The sequence below is a fragment of the Ornithodoros turicata genome, chromosome 2 (assembly GCF_037126465.1).
Source record: "Ornithodoros turicata isolate Travis chromosome 2, ASM3712646v1, whole genome shotgun sequence".
Classification (NCBI taxonomy): domain Eukaryota; kingdom Metazoa; phylum Arthropoda; class Arachnida; order Ixodida; family Argasidae; genus Ornithodoros; species Ornithodoros turicata.
This window is the reverse complement of record NC_088202.1, coordinates 81,439,754-81,467,290: the sequence shown is the minus strand read 5'-3', so window position 1 is coordinate 81,467,290 and position 27,537 is coordinate 81,439,754. Positions and strand designations below refer to the sequence as shown.

Here is a 27,537-nt window from a genome sequence, read left to right as displayed (position 1 = left end):
GTCCGGAGCTTGACCTACTGTACATACAGCACTTGCGGTCAGAAGGGATTAAGGCGTCCCCAGGCACTCAAAATGCATGTGCGGCATCTTATTACAATGGCCTCCACTCATGGTAGTGGAAAGCAAACCAGATAGGAAAGGCTTTGATGGAGCCTCTCAGTTGGTTTCGTATATGAATAAAGTTTACTCGAAAAGTAATCGATTACTTGTAACCGGTTACTCAAAATTGTAATGAGATTACTCGAAAAAAATTATTTGCTCGGAAGACTAATCGATTACTCGCAAAATTACTCGAGAAAGTAATTGATTACTAGTAACGCGTTACATACAAGTCTGCTGTATGTTACGTGCCCATGTTACGTGAATAACAGGATCGAGAAGTCTACTTCTCATCTACTGTTGGTTTTTATTTATTTACTTATTTCCCTTTTCGCTTCCCCGTATTTCTTGTCGTCTGCATAGAAGCGCACAGTCGCACGCAAAAGGCAACATACTCAACCACGTACATCAACATCCATTATCCGTTTTGGGATGTATACTTTTAGTTCGTGTTCTTATTTATAGATACTCTCAAGTTCCGTAGGTGCGTCAAAAATACCCGTACCATCTATCACGCACCTGCCCATCCAGCGAGGTGCAGCTCCATTAGCATCGACCCAAGTTGTTCTTGTTCGTGCATCTTGTTTTTGTGAAACGTGCCTTGGCAGCAACGCTTATGCGCGCCAGAATTAATGACTTCAATGTAGCAGCAATGTTTGTCATGTTGGGACAAAGTGATAGCATGTGTTACAAGTCGCCGGTTTTGTTTATCCTATTAGCTTCCCGTGCGTCGAGATACGATTAAGAAGAGAACATCGTACGGTTAGTTGGTGATGTCGAACCTTTAGTGCGGGTGCGTCTAGTTGTCGCTCGCCTTTATGTGTGTAACACCCCTGTCACACGGGCAGTCTTCAATGATAATTGCAATCAATGACCATTGAACACGAGGGTTGCGCCACCAAGCGTGCAACGTGGCGATCTGGCAGGGAGCATTGGAATCAATGCGTTAGACGCTTGATGGCGCTACGCGCATGTTTAGCTGCCCTTGGTTTCAATTTTCATTGAAGACTGCCCATGTGACGGGGGCATTAATACTCAATTGTCGAGGATTCAGATGTGATTTCTCTGGCAGTACACACGAAAAACGACTGCTCGTTGGTGGTAGCCGAGGTCGTGTTGAAGACTGGGAGGCGGTGGGTTCGAATCCTACCACCGGCTGTGCTGTCTGAGGTTTTTACCTGGGTTTTCCGGCAGACGTTCCAGATGAATGTCGGCACAGTTACCCTTGAAGTCGGCTCAGGGCGCACACTTACCCCCTTGTCTCCCACTCCTTCCTCCTGTCCTCTCTCCATCTGTCCACGACTGTACGCCACATGAAACAGTAAAAGTGAAAAGTGAAAAAGTAACACATGAACAACGCGGGATATCATAGAGGAATCTCCTTTTTCGGAAATACTGCGCGGCTATCAACGTGCAATGCAATGCATGTGGTACGCATACGCGGAGGTGGACAGAGCGCAATAACTGCTCGGCTTCCAGCACCGACAGAAAAATGTTGTTAGCCAAGAACGCCTTCTCAAATAAATGTTCTGGTCCTATGTATTTTGGTGTTTAGTGTTATCCTCGTACGATCCGCGTTTGGTATTGGGTCCGTGTTTGTACGCTTAAAACATTTTACGTACTGCATCATTAGCGTACCAAACTAGAGATAAGATGAGAGCACATCTTACATGGCCCTGAAATCGAACACAACACACACTCTCCCTGTCTTCCGCACAAGAGATATCCTTTGTTGTACGAAAAGCTGATCAAATTCTACTCGAAGCTAACGATATTCGAACTCTGGTCGGAATAAAAGAACACCGTTGACATAGCTATGATAAATCATGACGAATGCCATTACGGAGGTATATGTTTCACTGTGCACTGAATATGCATCGTTGGCAGATGGTGGCTTAATTGCGCATAATCGGCGTCTGGGAACCGAAACTTGCCTTTTTTGTCCAGCGCTTATGCATGTATGCGCCGTCTCGATGTAATTAACGTAGCTGCCTGGAAGACATCAAGAATGCAAGAGACGCGTGCATCTGTTTCTCGCTGATGCCGCCGGTTGTTATGTTTAGTTCTCTTAATTAGACAGGCATCTGCTAGCACGAATTATGCAAAAAGTCCGTTATACATAACGACAGTTGTTGGGCGTTTTCTGCGACAGCGGGGGCCTCCTCATTGGCGCCCCTCGCGCTCCTCGACAAACAACAACAACAAAAAATAAATCGTGCTCGACAAAGAAGACGCTATTACAAGCGCATACATTGGTGTACCGTTGTAGAAATTATATTGCAACTGGATAGCTCGAGGCAACGCAGTAACAATTTGCGCAATGTTTAAAGACGTCATTACACAACAACCCGCGTCTGCGGCATCTGCACCGTCGTGATATTCAAGCCACCGTGTGGGATAGAAAATTAGTCACAAAAGTAGAATCTCTCAGTCGCGCTAATATGGATTTTTGGCGGGGTAAGACGGTACATGTATTTATCTACGGTCGCCAGGAGGCTTGTGCCTCCGAGCTCTTTAACTATTAAGGAGGGGACTCCTCAAAGAAGATATCATGAACAATGGAACTATGGCAGTCGTCGAAAAAGTCACAAAGCGGCGAGAATCGAACCACGTACCTCTCGGTTACTGGTCGAGTTCGCTACCCACTACGCTACGCCGGCATCAGCATGACGACGACTTACCAAGGGGGCCTCAGCTGGCTAGCGGGACAGGCACTAATTTTCTTCGCATTCTCTCCGACATTTTTTTTTTTTTTCACGTGCACACGCGGATGCTTACATCACAAGGACTAGGCGCCTTGAACTTTGTGTTGTGTTTGTCTGTTTGTGTGTTCCAGCCTCAGAACGGTTACTTTCCTTCATGAAAAACAATATCGTATTTCACCATTATTAACTAATACCGATGTGAAAATTATTTGCTGAAGTCGTATTTGTGATCGCTAAACTTATAGACGTGCGAAAGTCTTCCCCAACCTTTTGCTCTGGGTCCGAATTTTGTGTGACCAGCCTCTCTGCACAGTTTTTTTTTAGATACCCTCCCCCGCCCTTCCTGTCTTGCTGAACATTTCTCAAAAGGAGGTGTGACACATGTGGCTGATTGCATCATGTACGCATAGTACTACATGTCAGAATATTGAGGTAGAATGATTATTTTTCTACGGTATATACTCGGACATTTTTTACGTGTCGTTGTTGGCGAGACACAAAACCTTTAGGGGGTGGCGGTAACGGGGGGGGGCGTCACTAGTGGGGTGCGGTCCGGACCGGGTGACGCGACGGAAGGGGGTGACACGCCGCACCAGTAGCTCTCTTTCACTGCCGCGACATGAGGAGCCCTCTGCAAGCACGTGATTTCTTTTTCTCCCTGTGGTATGATATTGTTACGTATAACGTAGGGATCCACTATAGAGTGGGAGTTGGGGTGACTCAAAGAGCTCCCGCACCGGGTGACGCGTACCCTATTGTGACGTCACTGCCTTGAACACACTTCCGCGTCCAGCCCTGACATCAGAGGAGCGAGAGACTCTCCCGTACCTGTTTGTTCTCGTAAGCACGTGGCCTCGCCGGCTGCCCATCACTCAAGAACTGATCGCCCCAGGGCACGTTCCGCGCCACCGGTTAGCTTCGCAAGTTTGCGTTTGCTCAGCCAATGTCAGCGCTATGCCAGAGACCGTCTCATGAATCATCTGAATCTGTTATAATCGTTGCATCCTGTAACCTCTGGTGAGGTAGTTCGCTTGAAATATTTCGCATGTGCCAAGCGAATTCGCTCTCGTAATTTTTCAAACAGGCTTTTTACTTTTCGTGAAAAAAATAAATTTCTATCTTGGGCTCTATCTCGTATAACGTTCAACCAGAGCGTAACTTGGGAAAAACAGAGTTAATTTTGTTGTTCGCCCAGCCCTGACAACCAACGACGGCTGGAGACGCAGAGAAAAAGGAACACCGTAGTACACTGACAAAGGGGAAAATGCTGTGATTGACTTTGGTTGGCGTGACGCAGGTAATAGATGGGCTTCAGTGCAAAACAGAAATAGATCTCGTGCAGGTGCACTCAAGCTATGGGAAGTACGGAGCCGAGAAAGTGAAAAAGCTAGCATTATACGGTTCAATTTGAGGAACTTTTGCATAGCTGAGTGCATACCCATATAGCTTGCCTAATAGCAGCATGAGCACTTTTCTATACAGGGTTTTTCACGCAACTTGAAACAAGCTTTAATACAGTGGTGATGATGATAACAGCCTGCCGTTGTTGGTCTCACAGCAAGCCTTAAAGCGAAAGGTGCAGTTTACGAGGGCGCTACCAATGGGATTCTGTTAGGAGTCGTCTTGCCCAAGTCAATATATTTTTCTATTGCCCCCTAACTGATTCATCAACGCGAGAAGGTGAAACGCCGTCCGTGTCTTGTCTCTCTCCCTTGGTGTTCTCCTCATGTTAAATGATTCATCAGTTGCCATTCCTTTGTACAGTCGACCCCCGTTTATCCGGACTTCATTTATCCGGATCCCGCGGTATCCGGACAAAAGGCACGGGAACGGATTTTCCTCCATGTATTTTGTTCTCGTTTATCCGGACTTCAGCTTCCGGACTCGGACAAGAATTCCAGGGAACGAAAGTCGAAAATTCTTGTAATCCAGCTTCAGTTATCCGGACTACCGTGAGTAAGAGGAGACACTGACCCCGCTTCGTCACCCTTTTCGCTGTGTTGGGGTTATTCCCGTCACACGTTAGGGACCTACATTCCTCCGTAGGGGAGACAACCGTGCACGATGACCCCCTTTTCTATTTGTGTGCGTTGGGTCACGTTGACCAGTCGAGTCATTTGGAGATATCTTGGGTAACTGTCCGGTTCTAGGGGGGAAAACTCCAACCCGAGGGCCTGCTGCTTACGGCCCGTTGGCCGATGAAGACATTCCCCTAGGTGAGCTGCGACCCCTGATGCAGAGGCTCACTGTGACTGCCGTAGACGATGCTGCGGTTTCTGACTACGTTGACGTTGATAAGGATGATGACGCGTGCGCAGCTATGACTGATGACAGTGTGATTGCATCTGTTGCCTCCGATGATGTGCAGCAAGACGGTGCCGATGACGCCAGTGAGAAACAAGGCTCCGACATTGACACTTTGCCTCCGCACTGACATTCTTTGAGCAGCGCAACAGCGTGGCTCAACTCTATGCAATTAGCAAAAGTTTGCAGGAATCGAGTGCCTACACTACTATGTAACAGCTGTCATTGACGAGATTTCTGTGTTTTAATTAAACCTTGCTCTGTAGGACGTTTCTATTCGGTCGTTTCATTTATCCGGATGCCCCGGTATCCGGACGATTTCGCCGGGAACGGCAAAGTCCGGATAAACGGGGGTCGACTGTACTTTTACAGTGATAGCTGTATCACGGAGGTTTGGCGACATTGACGAAATGACGTCACAGGTGGTGGTGGTGACGAAAACCGGCTTGCCGTTGTTGGACTCATTTATGTGGGCAGCGTCACGACTGTAGCCAGGATGAGATGAGATGGTGTGATGACAAATGAAGCAATGATGACGGCCGAAAGTTAACATCTAGCGCAGTCACTGTCAGAATTGGTGAGAAGTCCGAGCAGTACTCAGTCTTTGAGCGGGGCCAGATTCCTGGAGAAAGCAGACGAGGCCGCGAATTTTTGAGAGTCACAACATCACGTGGTACAGTGGATGCTACCCATCACATCAGACACACATTTCACATCACACCACCTGTAGCACCGCCGTTGGTGGCGCGCTAGTTAATTGCAGTTCAGCGAGAGGGAAATAAATCGGTGAGGTGTGCTTGTCACCATTGTACGAGACTCCTCACAATTGGGCGGCCACGCAGGCCACTCCGAGTGCGCACACCATCTGAAGAACGAGAGTGGAAAGCGCAGTGTCTCACAAGTCAAGCGCAACGAGACGTCGCACGTACCGCGGATAGGAGAAGAGGCCTGGAGGCGAGAAGGGCGAAACAGAATCGCCTCGGAACAGAACCAGCGCCTCGACACCGTCACTTCACAGTGTCTCGCCTTACTCGGCAAGCCCCATTCGCTAGCCGTGTGCGCAATCACCGTGAGGTCGTTGCCGGCACATGATGTATACCTGGAACACGATCACATCGTTATTCTTTTTCTGCGCTTAGTCGTGACGTACAGAGGGCCACCAAAAAAAAAAAAAAAGAAAATTCAGGTTCAGACCTGTGATGAAAGTGTGTGCGCCATTTTACCGAATAGCGCGAAGAGTTTTGATGTGTGCAATTTGTTTCCCAGAAAAGAACTCACATAAATATGGCTCCGCGCGTTCACCCTTAACTCGCCACTTCGGGTATAACGAGGAGGATAAGGTATGATGTCACGTCACCGATGACGTTACAGGGAGAACTCGTTCTGGTTCCCCGGTCAGTGGGGGTCAGCGCCTTGTCCCTTTGCCGCCGTAAACCAGTTTTGCCAGTTCTCCCGGAGAATTGGGGATAGAAGGAGCTGCCGAATCATGACCGAGCCAGGAGCAATGCTTTTTCAGAACCCCGAATAGCCGAGTAGCAGACGACACCGGAATAGCAGACAACATTTCTCTGGACCAATCAGCGAGCGTGTTCCTTGTAGGGTCAGCGCGAGGTCCCAGGCAGATCACGGGCTGGTACTGCTCTCCACCGCCGTTGCGCACGGTCGCTTTTTGCGGCGTACTTTAAATTCAATTTCTACGACAATTATGACTCTGTGGTGTGAATTACTTCGCATGGTTCATTTTACTGGCCTACTCAACAGTTTTAAAGGAAGAAAACAGGGTGTTAAAAATGACTTCTGTGCTACTTTAAAGCGTGGCCGACCTCGGCGAGCAATTTTCACGATTGCCACCACCATCATTAACGATGAACGAAATGACGAGGTGAACACAACCGTGTAAACATTGCGCCCCATTGCGCGAAGATGGTACAGCTACCGCTGTCGCTTCTTTGCACATGGACGGAGAGGCGTCCTTTTATTTTTAAATGTCACTTTTACACTAGATGAGAAAAAGCCACGTTGAATCAAATAAATTCTGGACGGCTCTGGGAGGACGCAAGTAATTTTGCAGGAGGAGAGAACGATGTCAGGCTGCAAGGGGACGTCCACATTTCCTTCCCACGACGTCATACATATGTCTTTCTGCGCGCGAACTTGAAACCGTGTGCATTCCACTGACCTATGATGACGATAATAAATTATCAAACTGAAGTCGGCAGAAACTGAAGCAGGAACTCGGTTAACCAAGGGATGCGAACTCCATGTGAAAAAAAAGTATCTATACGAATTTGTGCTTGGCCAGCGAACTATCCCTTTTCAACTTGCGCATCGTTTATCATATCATTCAGTTTACATCACGCTGTCCTTAACATGCACAAACTTGTTCGGGAGGCTATCTGACAACCCCCGTTGCGAAGCCTACAACGAAAGATTCCCTCAAAGAAAACTCACCCAAGAGAAAGTGGAAGGGCAACACGGCATGAAGGCATCTGTGTGGACGAGGCATTGGGGCGGAAAACACGTAAGTAAATGCCAGCGCCCGAATAAATAAATGTGTTTTAACTTTTGCTTGCGGACGGATACCGAATTCCTATTGCCGACTGATTGCACACGGGATAAAGGGGGCTTTATTCGATTTATTGCGGGCTGTGGTTTGTGCTCATATGCCTAGCGCGTCCAAATAGGGGGGGGGGGGACCAACGTTAGATGAAGGCTGGTCACGTTTGGGACCATCGTTCATAGCTCATTTTGCTTTCTTTGAAGTCTCATTTTGATTGTCGCTATGCTTTTCGGGGTAGCATAGTCTTAAATAAGAAATAGTGTCGAACTACTTTTCCTACCATTGAACATCGTAAATGATATACTGGAAACTTGACACTCCGCGGAATTCAGAACATACTAGCTACGAGTACACTCATACTACTACTACTACATACTCATGCGAGCTAAAGTGACTCAGTCCACATAGCAAGAAGACTGAGAGGCAAGTGATCAGATACAATGGCGAGGGGTCAAGATTATCCACTGGTTAAATATAATAAACAAACATAATCATGGGCAACGTGATACGGGTCTTGTTTAATGTCGTCCAGGGCCATTTACAGCGACAGCTGTATCAAGGCCGAACCGAATGTGGCGTTTTCCGAGTGGCAGAACAGCGAGCTACTCTCAGCGCGAGCGACGCTGTCGAGAGACGCCCATAGGTAACCGCATGCAGCGTTTCGAAAACGGCGCGGGTATTGAGCAAGCGTTTCTGTACTCTCTAAAGGAAATAACCTCCACATGACTTGACAAACACTTTTACTCCAAGCGAAAAAGTCTCGAACACAGGTGCTTTTGAGCGGTCACAAATTATATCGAACAAGATATAATGCAGATGGGTAGAAATCCAGCGAACCGGTAGAATGTAGGAAGGGAGTTGCCTCAGGACAGAAGCCGCCGATATTTCGAAGAGAGACTGTTCTTCTTCTGGGCACCGTCCTCATCATTGGCATGGTATTTAAAGGGTTAGGTGGGACGTGTTTAAAGGTTCATTCGAATTGTGGGTCAACAGCCCGGAGGGAAGAAAGGTTCCGTACGGGCTCCTACAGCCGGAGTGAATGGCTGCTTCGTTAGAGTGTGGAGGGGATTATGTGATTATTGATTATGTGATTATGATTAGTGATTAGTGATTATGTGATTGTGTGATATATTGTTATCACATAATCCCCTCCACACTCTAACAAAGCAGCCATTCACTCCGGCCGTAGGAGCCCGTACGGAACCTTTCTTCCCTCCGGGCTGTTGACCCACAATTCGCATGAACCTTTAAACACGTCACACCTAACCCTTTAAATACCATGCCAATGATAAGGACGGTGCCCAGAAGAAGAACAGTCTCTGTTCGAAATATCGGCGGCTTCTGTCCTGAGGCAACTCCCTTCCTAAGATATAATGCAGTAATGCGTACGCACGGAGCCCTTTTTTTCTGTGTGTGTGTGAATGCCGGTTCCGCTATTCACAAGGCACTCAAATTGCTACACGATGCGAGTGCAGCATTCCAGTTGACATCTTCATGAATCGGTTGCACACTTCTGTTTGTGTATTGCATGTTAAATTGTAGACATTCACACAAGAATTACGCTTTCAACCAGGGTGTCGGCGCGAACCGAAAACCGGAACCGAAAACCGAAAAAAAAACAGCTATTTTGGTGCGAACCGGAACGGAACCGAAACCGTATACGTTTTTTTCGCTCAGGAGGGAAACCGAAAAATATATTTAACGGTTTTCGGTCCAAGGAAAAACTTCGCCGGTTTGGACTACGGATAGGCGAATGAAAAAGGCGTCGTGTGCTCTGAAGTCATGTCATGGATACTATACGAGGGTTACGGCTACGGTGGAATGTATGTCGGTATATTATGACCCTTAAGGTTGGTCCTCACTGATGCGTTTCGACGCACAGGCATCCGTTCCGTTGGCCTGTATCCGTCAGTTGCCATGACGACGAGCTAACGGAGAGCTCCCACGCACGGACATACAAGAGTTCGCAACGGCTCAACTTTTCCGCACAGCAGCGCGTTCGACGCAGCAGGGAGACCAATCAGAACGGCGAACCTGACGCATGCGCAGTTTGTACTTTGTAGGTAAACAGCAATGGCGGCAAAAGGAGCAGCATTGTGTGGTTTTGTGTATCTGGTGCTGGGGGGGCCATGGGCGTTGCAGTGCAATAAATGCTTTGCAGCGAAATAGAGGTGACAAGACGAGGCTGGATTATAAAAAGGCAGTGCAGCGTGAAAACTTGTGTTCTTGTCTCCTTCAGTTTCTGCTGCAAGAGTAGCGCCGCCGAGGAATACTTGGCCGCAAGAAATCCAGCAAAAGCGTCGCCGAGCGTCACCGTTTCTGGACCTTGTATATCGAGGCACCAGAGCACGCAAACAAAACGCTTTTAAAACACGATGTTCAATCGTAGTACCTTCGCTGTGCCTTCGTCTGTGCAGTATGGGCATGCACTGAACCCACGTTGGTGCGCTTCGTCGACCACATGTGTCAACGGACGGACGTAGTTCCGTGGCAGTGAGAACATGTCAATGTATTGCGCTGCATTGAGCGCTGAGGATGCGTGCCAACGGAACGGATGCTTGTGCGTCAAAACGCACCAGTGAGGACCAACCTTTAGGCTCCCTTTGTAATGGTTTATCGTTCGCGCACGCACACAGACTTAGAAGTACATGTGACTCTCTAGCAATGTGCCGTAGTGTTCGTTTTAATTTGATCCCCGCAAACTCTCCTCAACTAAACAGCGACCCAATGGGGCTGCATAACGGCTTCTTTATTGGTAATGTCGCGCAACGCGTCCCTTGTTTGAGAGCAGGTAAGTTGAATACATTTACGTATACGCGAGGGCAAGCCCGTGCGAAGTGGCAACTCTTTTGTGGACAGGACACGAAGAAAATAAAACGGAGCTGTCGAGCGCGTTTGTGAGTGAAGGTGTTCCTCGATTTGCGTCGTACTCGTGCTGTGGTGCTTGCTGGCTAGACAGTAGCAACAGACATTTGGATGGGACGCGATCGCTCCAATCCAGCAAGAAAGTACTTTACGTATGACATCACGACAAACAAGTCCGTTTGTAGCATGTGCTTCAAGAAAGGAGAAAGCCCATTTGAACAGACAGTAACCTACAGGAACAAGGAGCTCCTGAACCTGCAGGAACCACAGCTGTTTATTAATATTAAATACCATGTATGCGGAATAAACGGGTTTACATTTTGTAACATTGATTTTTTTTTTGTGGAGATGAATATTAGCAGCAGAAGCGGAACCGGTTAAAAACCGGTATGAACCGTTATTTTTTTGCTCCGGAGCAGAACCGGTACCGGATCGTATGTGATGTAACCGGAACGAAAAACGTTTCGGTTCGACACCCTGCTTTCAACGTCCCCAACAATCTTCTGATCTTCTGCCGAACGCGACCTACCCGAGCAATCTGACCAATACCTCGTGTCGTCATCCATGGGGCCTCCCGGGAACTCGCGTGATCGGATAGACCTAACCTGAGGCTGATCTCTGATTGGCCACTTGTGCGCGTACTTCCGTCGGTTGCCGTCGAGATCTGCTCGTCTCGGGCTTCAAGGGCGGCGTCGCGTCTCTATTGTTCTCGGCCGCAGTGGCTTGCCGCTCGAGAAATGCGGCGGCCCGCCGCTGAGAAAACACCTCATGCGGTTGGGCCTTCAGGGAGATTTTGCGGCGTTAACGGTGATTATGCGAAGCAGAAACGAGTGGCGTCAAGATCACGTGGTACAGCGGATTCCACAAATCACACACACACACACATATGACATCACACCACCTGCAGCACCGCTATTTGCCGTCGCGGTAGTCAATCGCAGCACCAGGAGAGGGAAATAAAGCAGTAACTGTGCTCTTGTCGCCATTGTAGCACACTGCTCTGGACGGGCCGCCACGCAAAGCGCACGCGCCACCTGAAGAGTGAGTGCAGTAAGCGTGCCGCGCCACTGCTGCCCGTGAGCGGCGTCGTACACAAGTTCAAGCACACCAAGAACCGCGCACGTACCGCGAATAGAGGAAGGCAAGAAGACCGGGAGATGGAGACGGCGAAACAGGGCTGCCTCGGAACCAGAGATGGGCAAAGTACCCAAAAATTCTTCTTAGAGTAAAGTACTTGGCGTCAATGGTGCTGGAAGTACAGTACAAAGTACGGTATTTCAAATGCACTTAAAGTACAAACTACTGGGGAAAATACTTTAAAAGTACTGTAAAGCAGTAGGCAAGCTGTCAATATTGGCAGCGGCATATGAAAGCTTATTCCGAAAGAAACCCGCGCTGCAAATTTTATGTGCGACAGATAACTAAATATTTTTTAATCAGGACTGAAATTGCGGTGAAAAGACGCGGGGCGACGCCTGGTGGGAAACAATCGCCTATTCGTCGAGCTACAGTGTTACATGTCCCCAACCCTCTGTCGGCTAAGTCATGGCCTAAGTAACCGGCTTCATGAACCTTCTTTGAAAAGTTTGTTCGAACGAGATAGGTCCTGACAGATATTCTCTCAAAATGCAATCACATTGGTACATCGTGGCAATGAGTAACTAACTGTTAGCAGAATCACCATGAGAGTCACCTACGCAAAAATGCACCACGTCCGGCAAGCCGACGTGTGCATTTCATGTCCGCCAAGCCGACGTGGTGGTGGTAGCAGTCCACAGATGTCGCTGTACGCTCCCATTGTTATTGGCATGTTTCTGTTCGCCGCCCTACATGGCGGGAACTGCTGAGTTTGTGTGGGGTCTTAGACACAGTATTGCCCGTAATATTAAATCTGAATTTTCTATAAAAAAAACTACGAGGTAGATTTGAATGAAACGTGTGGCGTCTGCATACTGAGCACCCAGGCTATCAGATGAGCCAGCAGCATAAAATTGTGTGCCTGTCGCTTTACAGTACCTTTAAAGTGATGAACAACTCAGGAGGGTGCAAGTGAGCTGGTGGAACGGTGAGAGCGGCAACATTTACTTGAGGCTGAGGAAGGACAAAACACAGATGGAATACTGAACGAAGTGGACGACACGGAACTCAAACCAGCGATGAGAGATTTATTATGAAGATTCAAAAATGAAAACTAAGAAGTAGGTCCTCCAGGAGGACAGGGGGAGTGACAGAGACTAAGTCGGGTTAAGGAGATCAACAAGGCCCGCCGTTAGAGCAATGGAGGGCTGACTTATCGCTGAGGGGTTGCAACCATGGCGGAAGATTCTAGAATGATGCGGGGGAAATCTTGCCTGCAATGGACTGAAGAGGTGGTGTTTACAAAAGAGGGAGAGCAATCTGGGCAGGAGGAAATGTGTTTTGCCAATTCGAGCGATCAACTCATCTCCAATCTCCTGTTTGTCTTGTCGGACGTGAACGCACCCGCATCGGTGCGTGCGTTGCCCTAGTCCTCGGCAAAAATATTCCCATGGAGTTGCAGTGCCTCGCCTTCCCGACATACTTTACTGACCATAAATATCCGTTGTGGCTCTTTGAAGCAACTGTGACAACAGGTGTCTGATCAGATTATATTTAATAGACATCTGGATACACCAAAGTACATCAATCACGTGCGCTGTGTATGTGTGTGGTGAACACAACAAACAACCTAACGTTGCGAAGATAATACAGCTATGCTATCACCTCTCCGCACATTGGTGGTGTAAAGGCGTCCTCTTTTTATTTGTTATTTCTTCTCTTTTAAGTGACCAAACTCTGAACATCGCAGACTTTCTTTCCACACGTTAAATATGGTTGCATTCTCACTGTTCTGACCCAAAACGCTCCAGAGAAAGCACAGAGACATATGTACACGCAACTATAAGTTCGTTGAGAGTTCAAACAAAGGGCAGTGAAATTAACGTCGCTGCAACACATCTTTCTTTCATTGTATCGAAAGAATGGAAAACCCTGCAGCTTTGTCCCCGCTCTTTCTTACTGCAGAAGCAGAAAAAAGTATCCGCGGTGACTTTGGTAACGAAGAGAGTACAGTAGAGGACACAATATCGAGCAAATATTACGTAAATTTATTTCAAAGTTCTTGGGAAATGGGATAAACTGAGAATATTTTACGCTACTCGGAGGTTGGATACTTTCCTACCTGCGGTAACGAGTTCAAAAATTACAAAATGAAGTAGCATATCTCAACAGCACATAGCTTGTGCTTTTACAGGGTGCCTAAGGTAACGTACACCGGGGTCTAAAAAAATCACGAATTCAAAACTGCAGAGTATTGTGAGGAGCCGCGCGTTCTAATGGCCTGTATTTTTTCATTTTGTCTGACTAATTAATTAGGCGCAATAAATTTGTAGTCGACTTGGCGCATATCGAGCAACATCCATCGCAGTAGTTTCGTACAGCGTACGCCTCGCGTGGAATTTTTTTTCCTGATCAGAAAGAACGCACGCGAAATCCGAACGTGTGCCACGTGACACGATGCGAGCGCACCTACGCGGGCGCCTCGATTTTAGAGCTCTCAAGCGTACAGAAGTACTACATCCGTTATCTGCCGAGAAACGACGTTCTTGTCAGAGATCACCTCTGACTGAAGATCTCACGACTGAAGGTCGATTCTCGGCAGAAAACGGTAGATAACGAAATCGAAGCGCCCGCGTAGGTGCACTCGCATCGTGTCACGTGGTGCACGTTCGGATTTCGCGCACGTTTTTTCTTACTTGGAAAAGGACTCCACGCGAGGCATACGCTGTAGGAAACAATTGCGATGGGTGTTTCTCGACACGCTCTACAACTTTGCAGTTCACATCTCGGCCAAAAGACGGATAGTTAAAAAGGTATGTAATTAATTGCGCCTAATTAATTAAGCCATGCAAACCACCATGAAAAAATACAGGCGATTAGAACACGCGATACCTCACAATATTCTGTAGTTTTCACTCGCTTATGACGCACCATGTTTTTTTTTAGACCCCGGTGCACCATAGCTTGGACACCCTGTATATTGGCATACCGAAGGCTACAGTGTTGCTGTCCTTCCGCTACATGAGCCGTTTCACTGGCTGATCGATCCTCATTGTTGCATTCGACTGAGTCAGGGTCAACCGTATGGTGCACATCGGGGCCGTTCGAATAGCTGTAACGCTTCAAACCCCAGTTGAGCATACTACCAATTTAAAGTGCAGCCACATACCCGTGTACTCATCACACGGTTGTGAGGTCAAGGACAAATCAACCATCAACCCCCATCTGAAAAAAGCGCCATATTAAACAAGAAAGTATGTACTGTCTGAGAACTGTTCGCACCAAATGGCGGCGAATATTAATTTTCAGCTGTTCATATGTGACTTTCGGACGTCCTGTCATGTTCATAACGGGCCTATACGATTAAGGTGACGAACGACATTTATTCACCAAGTATGATTGCCTGTCGTTTTCGAAAATGTAATATCAGAGTCAGTACTCTCCATTACAGCGCTGGAAAATATAGACAATAGTAAAGTGGCTCATGCTTAATGCAGAAACAGATCGACGTCGCAAACAGTAGCAATATTTTGGCATTCTTGGAGCTCTGCCAAGCATCATGGAACACATATATCTTGGAGCAAAGTGGCTCAAGTGCACGAAAATAACAAACGTGGTTTCGAGCTCCGCTGAACCGTTGTTGTCACCAAATAAAATTTGCCGGCAGCTTCCTTCACTGTGCAACGATGTACAGGTACAACGAAGGTGGCGAGATAAAAGGAACAAAGTGCAGGTATTTCACATTCAGTGCAGGTGCGCATAGTGCACAGTAAATCCATCTGCATCTGGATCTGTGCCTAGTTGAGCCCATTACGGATTATGGGTTTGCACGGCACAAGCGCTTACATTGTTCGGGTATACTGTTTGTTTCGTATGTTGCACGTAGCCTTACGTCCAAAACGAATTAACCGCTGTGAAGTGGTTCCAGTGAAACACTCTAAATCTTGTAACAGATTAGTACAGAATGTAATGGGAGCTGCATTACGTCTAAACAGTACACGACTATGAGCTTCAAACAGCAGCCTGTCCCTGACCCACGGGGACGTCAGCCCGTACGATGAGCCCGGCAGCAAGGCGTACCTGTTAAGACGCACTCACTTCTTAAAGGGCTCAGTTCTAAAATGAAAAAAAAAAAGAACTTGCTCTCAAATGAAAGTCCGTGTTTCAATTAGTACAGTTCAAACTAAATTAGTCCACACAACGCTACCGTTTAGAAGAAAAACGCAGTGAAAACAGAGCCGTTTTTGGCGGCAACGAATGGGATCCCCAAGAGGCAAAGGTTGGCGGCATCCATAAGACAGCAGGAGAAGAAAGCGCATACCTATCATGCGTGTGTGGATTGGAGCAGGTCCCATTGTAGTGTTTCGTATATACGCGGCATGATGAGCACTGCTGTATTTTTCAATCGCTATCCACTGAATGTGAACACCCACAACGGTTTTCGCGAATGTTCCACTGACAAGATTTATCTTCACGTCCTTCAGAGAGCGACGCCAGTCCGCTTCGCAACGCGCACTATGTTTTTCACCGGGACTGCTCCATGACGTGGCGCGTGCCTCTTGGACTAAAAACACCGATGCACGAGCTAAAGCGTGGTTCACTGTTTAGCGCCGAAGCACAAAAGAGTCCGGTATTATTTTGATTGTAGCTTCGTAACGGAATCAAAGTTTTGAATTATGATAGCAAGTAACAAATTAACATAGCGTGTAACGCCATTTGAAGTGAACTTGTTTTTTGCATTTTAGTTCCCCTTTAAGAAAGTCTATGGGGAATTTCGTTCACAGGGTTCTCGTAAACCTCGCTAAAATTTCTGTCCGAAGCAGGTACGGGCGTGTTCCTCTCCAGCTTATGTAGAGAATGACACATTTTTGAAGGCCTGATTCAATCCACTGATTTTTGGCGAATTAAAGATTGTCAGATTTTCAATACATGGGAGTCTATGAGAGATGCAACAAAATGACTTCTCTCACGGCCGCGATATCTGGGCCAAAGTGATGTCATTCCCTATAGCAACAGCCTAGGAGTTGACTGCAATCAACAAATTCGACAAACTTACTCAGTTTTCCAGGCCTCTGCGTATGAAAATAATGGTTTTGTCGTTTGCTAGCATGTTCTGTACAGTGGCGCCGATTACATCACTTCCTTAGAGCGCGGTAGGAAAGCAAAACAAAGAAAACAATTTTCCGACGGTGCCTCCATCCCGCGCCGGAAGCGAACGTAAACTAGATCGCGTGAGTCCGCCTTAAATTCCAACTGCAAGATATGTGTAAGGGGGCTTCCAAGTTTTTCCACAGGGAAATGCCTCGCAAGAAATGGTAGGCAGTAACCGTCTAGCGGGTGATAATAATGTTCTCTACTACTACCATTTACTAGCGCACCAATGGGGTGCTGTGTGTCTCTGAAGTCGTCGGGACCGCGAAGGAAGCCGGTTTCCGCGAAATAATAGGGAGCTTTAGGGGATCGTAAGCACACCCTGACTCCACTCCGTATAGGACCTGCGAATGGGATACGGAGTGCCCTCCGAGTGCTTTAGCGAAATGTGCGCCCCCCATGGTACAATACCGACGACGCCGGCGTTGCGGCTACAATCAGCGATGGGAGGAATTGAATGGGGTGGATGTTAAACTAGGCAATCCGTTGTTGGCCACACGCGAGTGGGTATCGTCACGACTAAAGCAAAAAATTCAAAAACATGATTAAGAGGTTAAGGAACTGAATGGTTCATGCCTAAAGAATCGTCATGATCAAGCAGAATGATCTGTTACGGTCAGCGTGTGGCCATGTCACGTCGAGACTGGGAGGTACCCGGGTTCGAAACCGGGTGCCGACTGTGCTGTCTGGGGTTTTTCCTGGTTTTTCCTCAGACGGGCTTTCACATATATATACGCACAGTTGCCTTAGAAGTCGGTTCAAGACACAACCCACAGGGCATGAGTCGTGACGTTGCCCGCCTCTGTGAGGGCGACAACAGCGAGCGCTTTCACCAGCACCACCACCATCTCGGTCCCGAATACGGCGGGCAGCTCACAACGGCTGTAGGCCCAATTAAACTAGGGTATCCCACGACAACTCACTTCCTGGTCTCAACGGCAGATATTACGCGGGGATTGAAGTAAACGTTCTTTTTAAAAGCAGGTTGGACGAATCCAAGAAAAAGTATTGCATCTCGGCACAGAAAATAGCTTGTTCAATTGTCAGTGAGCTGCACTCAGTGTTCTCCGACTTGGTGGCTATCTTGTTTCGTCGGAATTTGTACTGCTTGTACTTTTCTGTCACCATTGCCGATATTTGGCGGAGCTTTTATTTTGCCGACAAAAAATTGAGAATCTCGAAATTCTCGAAAATTCTGGTGCTCGCGAAAATTACTGAAAATATGTTACTCTTATAAGACGCTGTGTCAATAGGGCTTCGACGGAGAGCACCCATTTCAAGTACTCACCATCGGCTGGTACGCCCCGCACCGCCAGCATGAACTATTTAGATACGTTTTGAGACGTGAAAATTGCTTGAATTGGAGCGGGACGACACACGGGACGAGACAACACACACATGCAACACATCACACATCATCATCGGTGTGTCGCCTCGCTCCAAGTCATGCACCCACCGGCCCCGTAAACAACTTTATTACGGGATGATGGATGGGGAGTTTCATCGCCGGGGGCGATACTCTACCCCATTGCTGGTGGTGATGCAGGGAATGAAATAATGAGCCCCTTCACAATAAGGATTCAATTCCTGTGGTGTCCAGAAAGGTGAAGAGAGCCTTGAGGGCAGAGCGTTGGTGTGCTGGATATGGCCAGGGACGGAGCAATTTTACGAGAGAGAGAGGGTTCGGGAGTCTAGCTCGTTGAGGGATGCGGAGAGTACGGCTCGGGAAGGTTGGTAGCGTGGGCAATGGAGAAGAATGTGCTCTACATCTTCAACAGCACCGCAGTGGAACCGGCCCCATATATTCTGGGTCAATTGCTTGAATTTCATAAACTACGCTGTTAAGCTACCTACTTTGCGCCATCCACCGACATCCCCACTATTCAAGGCCATATGGCGATAACTGTTGAATAATTGTTTGTGAAGGACTATACCTGTTTTTCTTGAGCTCCTTTTTCATTCTTCCAATACCCTATTTTTAAAGGCCGGGCAGTTACTTGTTTCTCTTGGTGTGTCATGTGAAGTATTTCAGTGGTGAGTTGCATACACACCAACAGGCTGTTCCTAACACACGTATTTTATGTGGTTATTTCTTTTCTGCGTGTCCGTCGAACATGTACTCTAAGGTTAATGTGGCCCGCAGCTCGATTTGTGTTTAAGGCCCTTTGTCTAGGCTGTGGCTCCATGACGCACAAGGGCTACAGGGTATCACACAGACAGCAACCAGTTTACGGTTTACTACCACAAAGCGAAAATATTTATAACTAAAAGCGATAAAAAACCCTGGCGAAAAAAAAAAAGGGACTGCACGAGACAAAGCACTGACTGACAAATAAGTTTTATTCCAGAATAAGAGGCACTACACAGTAAAAAAAAAAAAAATCATGAGATCGTTGTATTAGTGCACCGTGGGTTGTGATGTCGGAAAAAATAAAGGTGTCCCTGGGAAAGAAAAGAAAAAAGAACCGGGGAGTAGAAAGGTAACATGGCATCTTATCTACAGTCGCTGCCATTTTGGAAAGATAGTGCGCGTTTCGGGTGGACATGTTTGATAGGAACCAATGTAGAGGGCGTTCTTTACAAAAAGGCAATTTATTATGGAACAAAATTTGTTTCAGCCAGTGCTTTTTCTCGTCCAGTCCTTTTTGTTTCCCTCCCCAGAGCACGGGGTTTTGTCGGTTTTAGTTATGAAGAACCAAACAGCCCAATTTTTAACCCTTTTTAACTAAAAATATTTAGTTAGCGGTGCAGAGCGAGGCTATCCGCAGTGTCCTTCTGTTGCGCTGTTTACCACATTACCAAACCGCTGTACATGCATCTAGACGACTTGCATAAACCCAGGAAGGTAGTGTGTGACCACGCCGTGCACTCAGCTTTGCTGTTCTCCTGTATCTTCGGGAAACCCTCCATGTTATTCTCTGTCCGGACGTGCAGTAGTGTGATATCTTTTCAAGTTATGGTCACATGTACCGCAACTGCATTTGAGTTCGAACCAAAAACGTCGATGTGAGAAATAGACCCCCTCAAAAGGAAAGCTCGCGTGCTCTGCGATGATTCAGTTTCACGTTGACCTGTACGAAACAACTTCGTTCTCGATAAATAACCTATCAACTTTACCTCAACGGAAACCGCTGAAACCAGTTTTGAAAGTCGTCTATAGGAGGATGCCAATCCAGGAGAACGATGTCTCCCATGGCGGGGCGACATTTTTGCGCCTGTCTTCGTGTCAAAGGAAGCAGCAGGCAAGCTGTTAATATTGGCAGCGGCATATGAAAGCTTGTTCCGAAAGAAACCCACACTGCAAATTTTATGTGCGACATAAAATTCTAAATATGTTATAATCACGACTTTAACTGCGGTGAAAAGACGCGGGGCGACGTCTGGAGGCAAACAATCGCCTATTTGTCGAGCAACAGTGTTACATGTCCGCAACCCTCTATCGGCTAAGTCATGAGCTAAGTACCGGCTTCATGAACTTTCTTTGAAAGTTGTAAGTATGTTCAAAAGAGATAGTTCCTGACATATATTCTCTCAAGATGCAAGAACATTGGTACATCGTGGAAATGAGTAACCAACTGCCAGCAGAATCACCATGAAAGTCACCTACGCAAAAATTTACCACGTTCGGCAAGCCGGTGTGATGATGGTAGCGGTCCACAGATGTCGCTGTACGCTCCATTGTTATTGGCATGTTTATGTCCACCGCCCTACGTGGCGGGAACTGCGGAGTTCGTGTCGGGTCTTAGACACAGAGTTGCCCGTAACACTGAATCTTAATTTTCTAAAAAAACTACGAGGTGGATTTCAACGAAATTTCTTGCGTTTGTATACTGAGCACCCAGGCTGTCACATGAGTCATCAGTATAAAATTGTAAGCCTGCTACTTCGCAGTACCTTTATCGTCATACATTCACACTTTATGCATAGCATAGTATCACCATTTGCGATACATCACTGCCACGGTTTAGAACCATCCAAGCGCGTGTAACGTCTTCTTTGTGCGTGTATGTGAAAGAATGATGGATCTGATTCCGCGTTCCGTACAAATTGATGCTCGCAAATTTCCTTGCAGAAACCTGGGCTATGTCGCGGATGTCGTTGATCAAGACAGTCAATAAAGTTCTTACATCTCCTTTGTCATTCCTCCACTTTGGGGAAGCAGCTGTTGCCCTAGGTCGACGCACTAAATTCGGGTAGCGAAACCTTGTGAGGCAATCAAGCAACATCTCCGAAGGAAAAGGAAAAAAAAATGATGACGGTGACGCTCTGTAGAATAGCTCCTGTCGAGAACCGCCACAACTCCGGGCCTTCTTAACGGCATGGTCAAGTGAGGGTCTGCCTATTTCGCTTTCGTGAGAGGTTTTCCATTCATTCTTGACCCCAGCTGCCGCCCATAATAAGAAATGGTCTCTTACGACTAGAGGTTTAAAACAACAAAATAAATGCAACTGCCAGAGTAGCTCACCCGTATTGCACATATTCTGGCGAATCCATCTCATATGACTAGACGGACACTCACTGGCTTGCTCGTGCTGCCAGTGCCACCTCGTTGGTCGAGGCATTCACTCGATGTGTGAAGCTTATTGGATGGACATCAACACGATTACTAGGCGCGTTGTCTCTGACGACATTGACGGCCTTACTACACAGGAATCCGTATAATATAATATATTAATGTTAAGCGAAATACATAATTACAAACGAAAAACGCAATGATTTTATTGCATCAATTCCTATTATTATTTGATTATTATTTTTTTTTCGTCAACGTCAACATTATGATGCGATCGTACAAAGAGTTTGCAATTCCAAATACTGATCCTCAAATTTGGTAAAAATTGGCTAACTCTTATCGGCGTTTATTTTTATCGCGACTGCATTGGCCTATTCGAGTCTTCTGTCTTCTTCGCAATTAAATGATTTGCTTTTTTGTCTGACGCGCCATTATGAAAATACATGGAAGAAAAATATGTTGCGCGAGTCTTCTACGTTCATTTGCGCGTGCTTGTCGCGATCAGGCTACTGGTACCTATTGGAGGCTCCTTATAATCAGGAAAGTATAACTTTTCTGCAAGAGAACACAGGGGAAATTTTGATTTTTGTGTCGGTATCAGCAAAGGGAATGTCATACTTGACGAATGCGACAAACATCCACGGATCCAGACACGGATACCTTTCGCTAGTATACGTGACGTATTTCTATCGAGTGGGAAGACATTTCTGTCGAGAACAGTTTGTGGTCTGTATTTTACAACTGAAATAACTAATGGCGTCTAGGTTTCTTTTATATTTAATATGCTGCTCTTTTCCCTTTATTAATGAAGCACAATCTTCCGGATCTCTATGTATTACCCGAATCGAATCATTCATTGTGTCTATATGGTGCATACCGCGCTCTTCAATTACGCTGAATCTATTCTTATCCCGCCGTGCAGTACTGATAGAGCGGATAGGAGCTTTTCTCGGTGGATGCTCCAAGCGGAGACCTTTCACCAGCTAACGATTTTCGCATAGTTTATTGACAAGAACAATAACTAGACAGCAGCGGCATTTCCGCTAGCTTTCCGGTCACTAGTTTCCTGTTGCTCCGCAGAAACTTGTGAAGACGTCTTATTTCCTAATTAATGGTATTTTCGCTTAGCTCGATTATTTTATTCTCTTTATCGTGCGTTTCATCTAACGGTAGAAACTTCGACTCCTGCATGTCACGTCGTCGATGTCACTATAATAAAAATATGTCCCCTTATAGCTTGCAATGTATTCAAAGTTGTTCCGCAGGAGTTGGAGCGGATATCATGTTATCATGAGAAATGCGAGTGTAGGGTGCTGATGGCTTACTATTCAGTAATGCGGAGGTCCAGCTTGTGAGTCTCTGCAGCCTAACTGAGGGTCTTTCCTGTACTTAGACATTTGCTTACATGATTGTGACTCACTCATACCGTCGCTCATCTGAAAAGTCTTCAAGAGTGGAAAGTGTCCTGTAACAGGTGGGTGTTAACGTAAGGGTACGAGTTTCGCAGCACAACCGAAATTAAAATGAAATCTCCGTGAAGCTGAAGAGAAGCAACACACGCCATTTAGGTGGGAACCGCTCTCTTCAGAATACAAAATCAATACACGGTCGATAAACTATCAAGCGCTCTGTTTCCTGTGAGGACAAACTGGGCAGTACATGTGGCAGAACGAAACCGCATGGATTTCACGGTGCAGTTAACGCTGCAACGCTGTGCCTAGGGTCCACCGGTCAGCCGCCCACAGGTCTTCAAATCTGCCACTAGATTTATTCAGAAAATTCTCACAAATGAAGGGTGTACATTGCACCCGCGGCACGCCAATCAACCGCATGTTGACCAGTGCAAGTGCATGCAAAGGACGATCGCCTTCGTCCCCATCGATTCCGAAACTATGCTGGCATATCATTCCATGTTGATCATTGACCATGGGGCCGAAAATATGCCATGCGGATTACTGGAATAGCTTTTGTACAATTTCACGCAATACATCGTAAGAACAATGTTCAGGGTATAGCGGATGTCCCTCTCTGAAGAAACTAGAAAGCGTCATATTGTAAGTGTAACCGACCAATGATGGCACGTCTTTGTCAAAGGCTTAGCCGCCTCAGCAGCGATCGTCTGGAACGCGTGGAACAGACGAAACTCGGAAAACAATCATCTGCGAAGCGAGATGACCGCGCTACCCTCTGATTGTACAAAAGTACGCCACCATGACGCCCTGCTCCAGAGGCAATGCTAACTTATAAAAATCGTTATTTAATATCTGTGCACTTTGGGGACATAAAATTGGCGAGAGACAGGGCGCGTGAAATAGCGGCTCCGGAGCGCATGGAGTGCACTCCTTTTTACTAAACGGGACATCTCCTTTTAGCGAAGTGTGGCTCTCTCGCACTCCTACCCACAAATCGGAGTGTCTCTCGCGGTCTCCACCGTCCTCTCCCGTTGGACCCACCTGCACCTTAATTAATATTTTTAACCAGAGGCCTAGAGGTGCACCAAGAGGAGCATCACGTGCACACGCAACGCTCTTTCCGCTTAAAAACCCGATGAGCAGAGGCTCCGGAGCGAGAGGGACAGAGTGGACGGAGCGCGCTCTGCAGTTTCATAGATTGGTTTGTGGATGCGATCGTCCCTTAAAGTGAGGAAGGTGGGCAACCATTGCATGGGAGGCAAAGCATTAGAATACATGTGGTGTAATGTGTCTATTGAATGGAGTGCAATGTGACTCTTCATCTAGTGTCTGTTGCGAGGAAGTGTGTTTTTGTGGACGTCATCTATCCTATTTGCCGTCTAAACTGATATTCTGTATTTCTATCCCCCTTTCAGGTAAGCCGCCTGCCCTGAGGCAACAGCGCTGTTGTTGGACTACAATCTGAGTACATTTTTCATGTCACTATTATCTACGACGGGAACAACAATAACAATGAGAAAATTCACAAAGTATAGGCTCTTACGCCTAGGAACAGGCTTATGAGGAACTTTGGTTTTGTGTGTAATCTGTGAGAAAAAGACCTGCGAAGCATTGTTATAGATGAAATGGTCCTATTGACGCAGTGGAACGCGCTAATGCGAAGCATCGCATGCATGTTACGCTCTCACGCCGCATGCTTCTCTCCCCAACATATAGTGTGATACACGCGACCGTAACTCACGCACGTCAAGGTATACACACTAACAAAAAAGAAAAAAACTACATACTGCTCTCTGCGACAACACATCAACACCGTAACCTTTTTAAAACGTCTGCTAATCTGAGAGAATGGTGTACGTGAACGATGTACTGTAGTGTATTCGAACGCTTGCTATATTGTGATGAGAAAACAAAGTTCCTTCATGACCAGCTTTAATAACACACCACATTCGAACAGTCGAACCGCTCCATTGTTTTGCAACATTCACTGGTCTGATCTCGCGTTGGTACCGAAACTGAAGTATGTGTTGCCGAGTAATTCGAATGCTAGTGCATCATAGAGTTCATTTTCCAATCCCCCTTACCCCAGACCAAGTTTTCTTCCGCTCCATGAATGCTTTGGTTCATTTCGAGCACTGCCTTTCGAATTTCAGCGTCTATTTTTCAGAGGCGTCGAAGCGTGGGCTCTTTTCGAGTGCTACGAAATGATAGCAACGCGGAACGCGCGCCTCACGCGCTTGAAGCTTCCCTCCGTAATTTGCATAAGGGCTCGGGTGAATGCATGTTTGTGGTGAGGACCTTGACCGCCTATAGGATACATTATTCGCTCTTGTGTACGTGTGGACTCCACTTTCTTCCTTTATTTCAGATGCAATTCTATCCAGACCAAGAATTTACAAGGATTGCGAACGGTAAACTTTCTGTAAGATAGAGATGTGCTCCGATAAAAAAGGAAAAAGAGAGAAAAACAACTAGCTGTTTCAATGCTCATGCAACGAGGAGTAAAGCGGTAGCAATCGTTGGACTGCTCAAAATATGCAGAGACAATTTTAAAGGTACTGTAAAGCAGTAGACAAGCATGATATGCTGGTGATGTGACTAGAGACTTTATTGCTTCTAAATACCATATGCGGAACCATACGACCTACAACGCGCTATAAATATTTTTAATTTGCCATGAAAGATGCCGCGTAGTGGAGCGGTGCGACGCCTGGTGTCAAACAACCCCCTGTACAGCGGGCAACACTGAAAATTGGTATTACACACCATGACATCGGAACTTCGTTATTTTAGCAACCATATTATTAGTTTTCCTGTTTATCTATGCATTCTGAAACCCCTGTTAACAGTTTAACCTGTTAACCCCTGTTTTTGCGAAGTAACCCAGTGCTGGCCGCTGTTCGATGGGGGCTCTCCCTACTTCTCTGCTGCGCCTGCGCGCTCCTTTTGTTCGCGGCCTCTTTCGAACGAACAATCTCTCTATGTGAACCTCTGTGAACAAAGAAGTCCCGACGCTGTCTGGCTTCTTGAACGTCTGACACATTTTTTTTTAACGGCTCAGCATTTCATTTCAGTTCGCTTATCCGTTTATCCTCAGATGTGGATCGTTGTGTGGATTGCAGGGGCGGATTTTATAGTGGATTGTGGTGGATTGTTATGTCGGGCCCAGTGTTATACGCATGCAATGTGGTTGCCGCCGTATGTGTCAGAAGTACGGGTTCATTTCGAATACCTAGTACAGTGTTGCCCGTAATCTTTAATTGTAATTTTCTAATTAACTGCATCGTCGATTGGAATGAAACTTGCACAGTTTTTGTCCTGGTGGCTTGGACTATCGAATAGCCACACTAAATGACATTTGATCGGTGCTGCTTTACAGTACCTTTCACTGATATGGGTTCACAGATATGGGTCAAATGTAGGAGCAGAACTGCAATGAGTTATGATGGAATGCTGGAGATAATAACGTGCTGTGGAGTTTCGTGTGAGGAAATAAGATCCTCTGACACCAATTAGAGGATAAGTTGTTTGTTTGCTTGTTTCTTCTTCGTTGTGTGCACGTCTTTAGGATATGCATAACAATGGCTTATGAGTGCTGAAAAAAAGTCAGTGGCGATTTAGGGGTAAATGCGAGAGAAAGGTGTTAGCATTAAGCGCCTTTTCCGGTCTATACTTGACTTCCGTGCATTCACTTCGGTCTAAACCCAACTTTCGTTTGCCCACTTCCGGTCTAAAGCTGACTTCCGGTATCCACTTCCAATCCAGCTAGATTTCGGGTTGCCCACTTCAGGTCTAACCTGACTTCCGGTTGTCCAGTGGTCTGTAGACCCGCGTCACCTGGATGTCTGCCCCGTTGGTCTTCCGGTTACACGTGTTGTTTGCAAATATCCTTTCGCCGGTTCCGCGCCACCAGGGTGTGAAGCGCGCGTTAACCGGTTTCGTGCCCCGTCGGTCATCCGGTTTGCGCTGTTTGTTTTCAAACAATGAAAGCGTCAATATACTTCCCGATTCGACGTTTTCAATTACTTTATGTAAGCCCATTTAATTAACCTTTAGTTAGCCTCAGTTACTTTCACTAACCCTTTAATCAGCAAAGGTTGCCTTAGGTTTCATTGAATTCCCCTTCCTTACGTTTACTTGCTTTCATTGCTCTCAATTTCCCTCTAACTGACGTTAATTACCTTTAATTAATCTTTAATTTTATATAATCTTTCTCTTAATTGCGTATATCTTACATTCATTGCCTTTAAAGTCACCTTTCTTGCTTTAATTGCGTTTAATTACATCTAATTAGCTCCAACTACTTCAATTCATATCATTCACCTTCATTTACATTTACCCCGTTACCTCCCCTTTACATCTCCACTTATTCCGCTGCCTCGGTGAGGCTTCACCGTCTCATACACACACACATACATACAGCTTTTTCCACTTGACACTCCTAATCCCAGTAAACCACGAATATCCTGGAGACGTCCAAAATGTGTCGCAGACGTCCAAGACGTCGAGACATCCTATGTACGTAACATGGATATTGGTGATTCGATCCAAACTATGTCGCAGATGTCACAACTGTAGCTACGTTCCATGGACGTCACATGGACGTCCAGGCTGTCTCCTCAAAGTATGTTCCCAGACAGAACAAATTGATCCCACGGAGGTCCCACGGATGTCTTAAACGGGATCTCACGACATCCTGCGGAACGGGTCTAGCGGGACAAAAGACGTCCCACGGACACCGTCTTGTCAGCTCCTCGAACATCCCAGTTACTTCCCCCGGCGGTCCCATTTGAAAATGCGGGATGCGTGACGGACGACGGATGGAAGTACTCTCATGTTGAAATTTAAATG

The 27,537-nt window shown here is 46.6% G+C and overlaps 1 protein-coding gene across 6 annotated transcripts in view; it reads left to right on the top strand.

Moving 5' to 3' along the window:
• LOC135385619 (kin of IRRE-like protein 1) overlaps positions 1-27,537 on the top strand; it is a 569,797-nt gene that overhangs the window by 398,628 nt on the left and 143,632 nt on the right. The window contains exon 1 of one of the 6 annotated variants that reach the window (XM_064615055.1): positions 25,033-25,097. The exons of the other annotated variants lie outside the window; for them this stretch is intronic. Within the exon in view, the coding sequence (XP_064471125.1) occupies positions 25,055-25,097 (43 nt within the window). The 5' untranslated portion in view covers positions 25,033-25,054. Of the gene's footprint in view, positions 1-25,032; positions 25,098-27,537 lie in introns of those variants that run through there. 6 annotated transcript variants of the gene reach the window in all.